General features: G+C 37.6%; 1 protein-coding gene across 4 annotated transcripts in view; it reads right to left on the reverse strand.

The window, feature by feature from the left end:
- LOC123607542 (lanosterol 14-alpha demethylase) overlaps positions 1–11,342 on the reverse strand; it is a 46,589-nt gene that overhangs the window by 4,704 nt on the left and 30,543 nt on the right. For all 4 annotated transcript variants that reach the window (XM_045497037.1, XM_045497036.1, XM_045497038.1 and 1 more), the window contains 6 exons: positions 10,905–11,031; positions 9,006–9,180; positions 7,136–7,255; positions 6,292–6,487; positions 4,602–4,697; positions 2,037–2,205 (listed from right to left, as the gene is read on the reverse strand). In XM_045497037.1, the coding sequence (XP_045352993.1) occupies positions 2,037–2,205; positions 4,602–4,697; positions 6,292–6,487; positions 7,136–7,255; positions 9,006–9,180; positions 10,905–11,031 (883 nt within the window). The remainder of the gene's footprint in view (positions 1–2,036; positions 2,206–4,601; positions 4,698–6,291; positions 6,488–7,135; positions 7,256–9,005; positions 9,181–10,904; positions 11,032–11,342) is intronic.

The following is an 11,342-nucleotide window of genomic DNA, read 5'->3' on the forward strand; positions in this document are numbered from 1 at the left end:
TACAAAATAAAGGAATGATTGAAGAAATTGGACATGCTTAACACGATCATATGGGGTAGAACCGTGTCCCCCCCCAAATTCACAGCCACTCAGAATTTCGAAAGTAACCTTATTTGGAAATCAGACTTTGCAGATATAATGAGTTAAGATGAAGTCAAACTTGGTTAGAGTAAGCCTGAAATCCAAGGCTGGTGTCTTTCAAAAGAAAGCAATGCAAAGACTCACAGACACCCGAAGGGCAGAAGGCCATGTGAAGTCAGAGGCAGTGACTGGAGTGATGTAGCTACAAGCCAAGGAATGCCAAAGACTGTAAGAGCCAGTGAAAGCTAGGAACAAGCAAGGAAAGACACTCCCCTAGAGCCTTCAGAGAGAGCAAGGCCTTGCCAACGCCTTAATTTCAGACTTCCAGCTTCCAGAAATGGAGAATAAGTGTCCATTTTTATGTTTATTTTTTAGAGCATGAGCAGCGGAGGGGCAGACAGAATACCAAGCAGGCTCTGCACTGTCAGTGTGGAGCCTGATGTGGGGCTTGAACTCATGAACCTTGAGAGCATGATCTGAGTCGAAACCAAGAGTCAGACACTTAACCGATTGAGCCACCCAGGTGCCTCTAAATGTCTTTTAGGTCATCCAGTTTGTGGGAGGTATAGTAGCCCTAGGAAACTAACACAATGATGAAAGATTTGAAGGAACATTAGATCTACATTCATACAGCTCAGAGATACATAATACAGCTTCAGAGAACACAATTAGGACTGTAAATGGGATGTTGAAACAGATGGCAGTTTGTTTTTTTTTTTTAAAGTAAGCTCCACACCCAATGTGGGGTTTGAACTCCCAACCCTGAGACCAAGTCGCATGCTTTACTGACTGAGCCAGCCAGGTGCCCCCAGATTATAGCTCTAATACAAATTTTTAAAAATGGGAGCTGTCTGGGGCACCTGGGTGGCTCAGTCAGTTGAACGTCACGATCTCACGGACCGTGAGTTTGAGCCCTGCATCGAGCTCTGGGCTGATGGCTCAGAGCCTGGAGCCTGCTTCCAGTTCTGTGTCTCCCTCTCTCTCTGCCCCTCCCCCGTTCATGCTCTGTCTCTGTCTCAAAAATAAATAAACGTTAAAAAAAAAAAAAAATTTAAAAATGGGAGCTATCTAAAAAACTAAGTGAGCTACCATAGAAGGTAACTGAGCCAACTGTTACCTAAATAAGTTCAAGTGGAAGCCAGGTAATTGAATAATCTATGACTTTTTCATATGAGATTTTGTATACCATATTATTAAATATGTTTATAAGACAATAAGATCTCAAGTTCCTAAAGGACTTTATACTTTCCTTTACATATGGAAAAAGTGTGACCAATGACAAAAAGGTCACGCCACTTAAAATCTCTGGAAAGACTGAACAAGAAGTCCTAGAATACAGTTTAATCTGCACAGTACCAGTGAAATGGGAAACTACTGCAGGAACAAGGGTCTGCCTGGATAATATAAGGGTATTAACTGAAAACGTACGTTTTCAAATGTATGTTTGCAAACCTATGCACAACCTGCCCAAATTTAAAGACCATTTTATCTTAAGGATACAGGCAGAGAACCAAAAAGTTAACAATCCAGAAAATTTTCAATTTAAAAAAGACTGCTTTTACTCTTTTCTGAAACAAACACTAGTAAGCTATAATATTTAATCTGAAATAACTGCCTGAATGGTGTGCTAATTCCAGTGGCTCTTTAAAACAACTCATAAAGAGCTTTAAATACTATTTTAAGGGAAAAGAGAGTGAACTATCAAAATGAACCCTGATAAAACTAAATTGGTTAAAAGGTAAAAAAGCATTGTGTAAAAATTCATAAAACTATTTCCTTTAGCACAAATAAAGTACTTTTTCTAACTTGGCAAAGATTGTACTCCTACAAATATTTACAGGAATGTCCGTATGAGGAAAGGAAAAGGTATTTGTAAATAAAATTCACATGGGTTATTTTGACAAACATCAACACATTCTCAGAACAAAAATTCCAAATGTAAAATGGTATCTTACCAGCTCCAAATGGCACATAGGCAAACTTCTCTCCTGATGCTGGATTGTCCTGTAAGTAGCGATCAGGATTAAAGTCCAGGCGTTCTACCCATGAGTCTTTAAGTCTTTGATTGACAGTAGGAGAAACACACACCTGATGTCCTGGAGGAATGGTATACCCTGCCACAGTCTACAAATGAAAGCAACACATTTCCTTAGAAAATATAACAATATTTTACCAAATAACCAGACCACTGTGTAATAAAGCATTAACCCACACGAGCTATACTTATATTTAAAAACTAGCTAGATGACAGGCCAGCTGAAAATTATTTTAACTCAAGATGACTTCCAAGTGACCCAAAATGGGGCTGGAAATTAAAAAAAGCTATAAACACCTCAGAGGTAGCAGAGGGATTTCAAGGAGCCTTCATAATCCAATTCATATTCTTCCATACTGTCAGAATTTTAACATGTTTTTTTTAAACCAAGAAAAAATACATTGCCATTTTAAAAACCCTAATTGTTTTGTGACCCAGTATATGATCTATCTTGAAGAATGTTCCATGTGCACTCGAGAAGAAAGTATATTCTATTGCTTTGGGATGCAGAGTTCTAAATATATCTGTCAAGTCCATCTGATCCGATGTATCATTCAGGGCCCTTGTTTCTTTATTGACCGTGTGTCTAGATGATCTATCCATTTCTGTAAGTGGAGTGTTAAAGTCCCCTGCAATTACCACATTCTTATCAATAAGGTTGCTTATGTTTATGAGTAATTGTTTTATATATTTGGGGGCTCCGGTATTCGGCGCATAGACATTTATAATTGTTAGCTCTTCCTGATGGATAGACCCTGTGATTAATATATAATGCCCTTCTTCACCTCTTGTTACAGCCTTTAATTTAAAGTCCAGTTTGTCTGATATAAGTATGGCTACTCCAGCTTTCTTTTGGCTTCCAGTAGCATGATAAATAGTTCTTCATCCCCTCACTCTCAATCTAAAGGTGTTCTCAGGTCTAAAATGAGTCTCTTGTAGACAGCAAATAGATGGGTCTTGTTTTTTTATCCATTCTGATACCCTATGTCTTTTGGTTGGCGCATTTGATCCATTTACATTCAGTGTTATTATAGAAAGATATGGGTTTAGAGTCATTGTGATGTCTGTATGATTTATGCTTGTAGTGATGTCTCTGGTACTTTGTCTCACAGGATCCCCCTTAGGATCTCTTGTAGGGCTGGTTTAGTGGTGACAAATTCCTTCAGTTTTTGTTTGTTTGGGAAGACCTTTATCTCTCCTTCTATTCTAAATGACAGACTTGCTGGATAAAGGATTCTCGGCTGCATATTTTTTCTGTTTAGCACACTGAAGATATCGTGCCAATCCTTTCTGGCCTGCCAAGTTTCAAAAGAGAGATCAGTCACGAGTCTTATAGGTCTCCCTTTATATGTGAGGGCACGTTTACCCCTTGCTGCTTTCAGAATTTTCTCTTTATCCTTGTATTTTGCCAGTTTCACTATGATGTGTCGTGCAGAAGATCGATTCAAGTTACGTCTGAAGGGAGTTCTCTGTGCCTCTTGGATTTCAATGCCTTTTTCCTTCCCCAGTTCAGGGAAGTTCTCAGCTATTATTTCTTCAAGTACCCCTTCAGCACCTTTCCCTCTCTCTTCCTCCTCTGGGATACCAATTATGTGTATAGTATTTCTTTTTAGTGTATCACTTAGTTCTCTAATTTTCCCCTCATACTCCTGGATTTTTTTTATCTTTCTCTCAGCTTCCTCTTTTTCCATAACTTTATCTTCTAGTTCACCTATTCTCTCCTCTGCCTCTTCAATCCGAGCCGTCGTCATTTCCATTTTGTTTTGCATTTCGTTTAAAGCATTTTTCAGCTCCTCGTGACTGTTCCTTAGTCCCTTGATCTCTGTAGCAAGAGATTCTCTGCTGTCCTCTATACTGTTTTCAAGCCCAGCGATTAATTTTATGACTATTATTCTAAATTCACTTTCTGTTATATTATTTAAATCCTTTTTGATCAGTTCATTAGCTGTTGTTATTTCCTGGAGATTCTTCTGAGGGGAATTCTTCCGTTTGGTCATTTTGGATAGTCCCTGGAGTGGTGAGGACCTGCAGGGCACCTCCCCTGTGCTGTGGTGTATAACTGGAGTTGGTGGGCGGGGCCGCAGTCAGACCTGATGTCTGCCCCCAGCCCACCGCTGGGGCCACAGTCAGACTGGTGTGTGCCTTCTCTTCCCCTCTCCTAGGGGCGGGATTCACTGTGGGGTGGCGTGGCCCGTCTGGGCTACTTGCACACTGCCAGGCTTGTGGTGCTGTAAAAACCCTAATTGTTAAGTAAAAATGCAGGGAACAGATTAGAACTATATATTCTGCAATTATTTATATAAAAATATCTGTATAAATTGAATATATAATTATATATCAAGAGTTAGAATACATAAAATTGAAATTACACAGAAATGATTATTCTTTCTTAATTAGAAAAATTCTCTTTGCTATTATAATATTTCTTCTTTTTGATAAATACAAACTGGATGCACGAAAGGGGAAATCTAACCAAGAGACTTACCTGAGGGGTTTTGGCCATTCTCATCATAGTCATTATAGGAGGTCGAAGTCTTAATGTTTCTTTTATACAGCGATCAAGTACATTTAGATCCTTGAGCTAAAAAAGGAAATCATTTCCTGAGTTTTACAAATTTTAACTTACTTCAATAGTATGCAATATTATTTAAACTTCTGGGTTATTATAAGATAGTTTAACTTCTGGTAGAAGTACAGAAGTAACTAGTTCAGTAGCTGAGATTATCTTGTTCTATTACTAACCACAGTCAACAAGAGAAAGGAGGCAAGACACCCACAGGAGAGGTAATCACCCTGAAGAATGGCATAGTAAGGACCTGCAAAAATTTACTTATCTAAAAAAGTGAAAACACTAGCAAAAATCATCAATGTCAGCTTTTTCAAAACCTGTGATTAAATGTTTAGAGCGGCATTATTCATAATAGCCAAAAGATGGAAACAACCTAAATGTCCATCAACTGATGAATAGATAAACGTGGGATATCCATACAATGGAATATAACTTGGCAATAAAAAAGGCCAAAGTACTGATACATGCTACAACATGGATGAAACTTGGAAACATGCCAAGCAAAAGAAGCCAGTCCCATTTGTAGGAAATGTCCAGAATAAGGCAAATCCATATAGACAAAAAGATTACTGGTTGCCAGAGGCAGGAGAAATGGAGCATGACTGCTAATGGGTACCAGCTTTCTTTTGGAAGTGATTTAAGTGTTCTAAAATTGTGATACCATCACAATTCTGACTATACCAAAAAAACACTACACTGTACACTCTAAATGGATTCTATGGTATGTAAGTTATGAATCAATTAAGCTATTGTTTTAAAAGTTATTGGGGTGCCTGGTGGCTCAGTTGGTTAAGCAGCCGACTTCGGCTCAGGTCATGATCTCACGGTCCATGAGTTCGAGCCCCACGTCGGGCTCTGTGCTGACTGCTCAGAGCCTAGAGCCTGTTTCAGATTCTGTGTCTCCCTCTCTCTGACCCTCCCCCGTTCATGCTCTGTCTCAAAAAAATAAACGTTAAAAAAAAAAATTTTTTTTTAAAGTTATTAAATCAAGAATGAAAAAGGAGACATCACTGCTGACCTTACAGAAATAAAAAGATTATAAGAGAATACTATAAAAATTTTAAGCCAACAAATTAGGTAACCTAGATGAAATGGACAAATTCCTAGAAAGACATAAACCAAAGACTCAGGATGAAACAGAACACATGATCTATAACAAATCATCAAACAACTTCCCACAAAGACAAGCAGACTGAGATGGCTTCACTGGTGAATTCTAACCAGACACATAAGAAAGAATTAATACCAATCCTTCATAAACTCTTCCAAAAAAATAAAAGAGGGAACACTTACAAACTTATTCTATTAGACCAGCATTACTCTGATATCAAAACCTGTCAAAGACATCATGATAAAACTACACACCCAAAAATAAAACTACACATCAATATCCCTTATGAATAGATGCTAAATTACTCAACAAAATACTAGCAAACTGGATCCAACATTAAGACATTTCAGGGAGGGCTATGGGGAGTTTTCTAAAAATAAAGAAGCTAATTTAATTTACAGTAAATAGAAGATCTCAAATTGTCCCCTCTAAAAATTAGCCACTCATTAGATACTCAAAGTCATAAGGCAGCAATGAAATTAAAAATCCACAAACCTGATCGTAAGTTAAAGGAGGCAGATCTTCTCCGCAGACTGTCTTCTGTTCTAAATAGCATTTTTCTTGAAGTGTTTTGTCTCTGGCCAAAAAGAAGCCCATCCAGGCACTCGTAGTTGAAGATGTATGCTGCCCTGCCAAGAGCAGTCCAATAAGCATGCCTGCCACTTCATCATCTGTCAGAGGACGCCCATCCCTACAGAGTGAATCACAGACACAAACTTACCATTGTGGCAGACACATTTCAGGCCTCAACATTTATTTTTTTTTATGTTTATATATTTATTCTGAGAGAGAGAGAGAGAGCGCACGCAAGCGGGGGAGAGAGGCAGAGAGGAGAGGGAGACAGAATCTTAAGCAGGAGCAAGCTCCATGCCCAGCGCAGAGCCCAACAGGGGGCTCTATCCCATGACTGTGAGATCATGACCTGAGCCAAAATCAAGAGTCAGAAGCTTAACCGAGTGAGACACCCAGGCGCCCCTTGTCAACATTTAAATAAAGGGTCATGGTGAATACATTTTTCAGGTATGATAGTCTCTTGCATTTGCCCATCACAAGTGAGAATTTTTCCCCCTTTAGGGAAAAGAGACAGACCAAAGACAAATAGGATTTTGATTACAAAATACTTCCCTGCAGTTTATCAGCAAACTTCTTCTCATGCACAGTCACTTGGGACTTCACTAAGGCATAGGTTCCCAGTATTTTATGTCTCATCCATTGAAAAAGTCCAAGGGTCACAGCTACTAATTCTGTCAGCATCATTACTTTTGAATTGTAATTATTTAACTATGTTGTAATGTGTAATTTCCTGCATTAGCCTGACCCATGCTAAAAGAGCTCTTACTTGTAAGTAGAATCTAGTAAAGTTTGGAGAATGTCATCAAGTTTTTCTTCTGACTCTCTGCGTTTCTGGATTGCTTTATAGAAAATATTCTTGATCTCTCGATGAGCTCTGTCCCTGCGTCTGCAATTCAAAGATGAAAATGACTAAAAAGTACTTTCTGGCATCAGTTCATTTTGAAAATAACCTTATTTAACTAACTTGAATAACTCTATAATAATCGACCAAAAATCAGAACCAAGAGGAAAAAAAAAAAAGCCATAAAATTCTTATACTGTTAGAAATGTCCAGGGTCCTTAAAGGCAAGAAAGGTGTCTTTACATATGTGACCCTATTAACATACCACCACCTGTGTTCTAATGAAGGTCTAACATAAGACTTGTTATTATTCCTGTAGAATCCATTTCTGGTTTAACAGCAGAATAATCCTTTAAATTAATGAAATTCCAATTTTGACCAAATTAATTCTTGAAGAAGATAGTCATTCTGGTTTTTCTGTAGGATTCAGGATTTGAATAAACTTGAGATTTATTTAGGATTATATAAAATCTAGGATTTAGAACATGACTATAAGCATATAGGATTTGATTCTTTTTATTTTCTGAGACCACATGTTTTGTAAGGAGCAAAAACACTAGTAGAGTCACAAAACAAACTTCAGCTCCCCAAATCTTACCTTTAAAGTAGGGCACTCACTGGGTAACAGGTACTCTAAGTGTTTTACATGAATTACCCACTTTGACCTCCTGTGAGGTAGATGCTATTATCCTCATTTCACAGGTAACTGCATGAGGTCACTAGAGCCAGAAAGCAATGCAGCTGAAATTTAAAACCAGGCAATCTGACTACCTAGCCCCTTTGTAACCAAGCCTTCTAATAAAAATTGCTGCCCTGCTTTGTTTGTAAGACTGTCACTGAGGATCAACTGAGATAATGTGGGCAGAAGAAGTTTACCAAAATGAACACAGCAGTGCCAGGAAAAACATAAGGCCTGTTTAAGAAAAGCAATGGAATAATTTGGTTAAATCAGTTGGTTCAGGTAAGACCAAGAAAGACTGGGCTGAAGTGTGAAAGGTCTATTGTACCAAGCTCAGGAATTTCTGACTTCATCCAGGAGACAGAAGAGGTAAAAACAGACTTGATGCACATTTCTGGAGAATCCATTACAGGCTATGCATGAAAGAATTCTGAAAACTGCAAAGCTCCTTATAAAGTATTACGAGTTCTAAAGAATTCCAGAAAAACCCTCCTGGTTTTCCTTTTTTCTTCCCCTCTTTATCCTGTAACTATATAGAAGTAGCAGAAGGAAAAGGGAGTACCAACTTAACTCCTCTCCATCTCTCACCTGAACAGCAGTGAATCAACAGGTACAGAGAGCCCACTGATACACAAGCTGTATGTCAAGTCCTATAAGCAGTATTTCTTTGTATCAGATGGTCCCTGCCCTTAAGGAAATCACAGTATAGTTGTAAGAAGAGAGAGAAAATTAAAGAAAGCCACTAATACTTCAAAAGAAAGATATTTCACGATATACTATAAAAACAGTCAAATATTTTCAAATAAGTGCATAGAGGGGTGTATCACCTTCAGACAGAGTTGAGAGACTTTCCTGACTACAAGGAATATGTGCGATAAGTAGGTTTTAAAATATTAGAACAGCTGGACAACAAATCACTTCTTTAATAAACTGAAACTTATCTTCAATGAGCTCACTATATACAGAAAACCTGTCTTGAATTCTTGTAGAAGAATGAGGGCTCATAATTTCCCCTAATTTGTCTCTTTTGTTTATTTTTTATCTTTGTTAACATAAAGTATACCGACACTACAGCAGTTCTACAGTGAAATAAGCATAGTTTTTTTTTATCCATACCTGAAACTCGGCAAAGGGAGCCAACCTGGTAGCAGCCAGGCTGCATGGCTGAAACCTCCATCCAAATCTGCATACAGTTGTGCCACTTTCTCATTGAGTTGACTTCTGATTTCCTTTCCATGCAAACAATGGCTAGCTGTTAAAATTATGAGCTCAGAAAGAGCTTCAAACAAATCTAGAGGAAAAAAGATCATTCCCGTTCTATTACCAAATATTCTATTGAAATGTTCTGTTTTCTTAGAGATATGAAAGTATTAAAAAGGAAAATTAAGAACAAAAACCAAAGATCCTTCCTGTTCATATCATCAAAAAAAAGCCTACAGACAGACATGTGGACACAACAAGGAGAGGCAAGAAACTCATGATGGGAAGCACTCCCAAGTGGCCAAAACAGGGGCCACAAAGACATCTTTAAACCTCACTCATGACTCTTCAACTTGACAAGATAAATTGAAGATAAAAACGAATATAGTTGCAGGAGTTCCAGGTCGCAGTGTAACAAAAGCAACAAAAGGTTATTTAGTGCATCGGAGATGCTTCCCAAAGAACAGCAGTCCAAAGACCAAAGAATGGGTTATTTCCCAGGTCAAAAGCAGGAAAAATCAGCACAAGAATTTGAAGTCTTGACCGTATATGAAAGAAAACTGTAACTAATCACCAATTGGTATATCCCAAATTTTAGACCAATGTAGGCAAGCACATTTGGATGGCATTTAAACATCCTAAAAATTACCCAGTTGCGCCTTGCTCTTTAATTCCACATGTACCAAATGAACTTCCAGTTATCACCTGGCTTTCCAATGAGATTTGCCAATGAAGTTAAGCAAATTCTGGTGTTCTCAGTGCTACAACTTTGTCTCACTTGTATTCATTAAGTTGGCATTCTAGTTTATACATCAGCTTGTTATATGTTTAGAAACAGATCACATCAACTTTAGGTGTATTAAAAATAAAATCAAGTTTCTGGACCTTTTATAGAAACTGAAGACCACACCCAGAAAAAACATGGGGACCTAAGAAGAGGTCTTGATGCTCTGTAGGCAGATGTTGCTTCCTGCTTTGGGCATGGCAATTTTCTCTGAAAGGAACACTTATTGTATGGATTCATACAAATATCCAAAGAATGTCAAATTATACTCAGTATACTCTGTACATAACGCAAGAGAGCATATAATACATTTGGTGGTAAAATAAACCTATGTATTTAAATTTACTTTTTTCATGAAATAAATCATTCTCATACAATATTAAATAAATAAGGTATTATATACAAAACTAAATCGCTTAGATTTTTACTTGCCCACTGGGGTTAAAAAAAAAAAAAAAAGGTATTTTATTGTCTTAAAATGACCTTGCAGGGCACCTGGGTGGCTCAGTCGGTTAAGCGTCCGACTTCAACTCAGGACACGATCTCGCGGTCTGTGAGTTCGAGCCCCGCATCGGGCTCTGGGCTGATGGCTCAGAGCCTGGAACCTGCTTCCGATTCTGTTGTCTCCCTCTCTCTCTGACCCTCCCCCGTTCATGCTCCGTCTCTCTCTGTCTCAAAAATAAATAAAAGTTAAAAAAAAAAAAATTTAAAAAAAAAATGACCTTGCAAAAAGTTTTACATTCAGTTTATTTAATCTTTAAAAAACGATTTTTATATTATTTGTACAAATGAGCTGAATAACCTGCATGTTAGTTAACCCATTTTAAAAGCTTTGCTAAATGAGTGGTAAAATCACTTCCTCTTGGGTCTTTTTAACTCTATGGTTATCAAAACATGTTCTTGCCATTAAATCTAAGGAGGTTTCACAAATGCTGTAGTTTGTTTTTTTATACATACCATATATTCTTATGTTTCTAGTCATAAAAAAGTAGAAATATTAGGATAAATGCAAAACCAAAACATTTGCTTACTTTTTTCTCCACTTTCTCCCCAACTTTGAAAGTATTCCTTTGTTTCTTTTTCAATTATAGAAACGTGCTGTCTAAAGTGGGCTATGTTAAGGCCACTTTTTAACATTTTCTTCTGCTCCAAAAACACCTTAAAAATATTAACGGTAGAATACCAAGCATTAAAACACAATTTTGTTTTGTCACAAGATTCATTTAGGCTATTATAAGAACTCTGTAACACCCAAAGAAAACAATATTCTGAAAAAAGATTAAAAAATAAAAGGATTTTTTTTTAAACTACATCAGACATGGGAAACTTAGCGCGTTTACATGGATCTGAAGTAATGTGTGGAGAAACACCTGGTGCGTGGGCCCTAGACTAACAATAAATTAGGAACCCCACCTCCGCCTTCCTTCCTACATACACATTTTGCCACTCCTCACTCCAGGGCTTACCTT

The sequence above is a fragment of the Leopardus geoffroyi genome, chromosome A2, assembly GCF_018350155.1.
Source record: "Leopardus geoffroyi isolate Oge1 chromosome A2, O.geoffroyi_Oge1_pat1.0, whole genome shotgun sequence".
In the NCBI taxonomy this organism is placed as follows: domain Eukaryota; kingdom Metazoa; phylum Chordata; class Mammalia; order Carnivora; family Felidae; genus Leopardus; species Leopardus geoffroyi.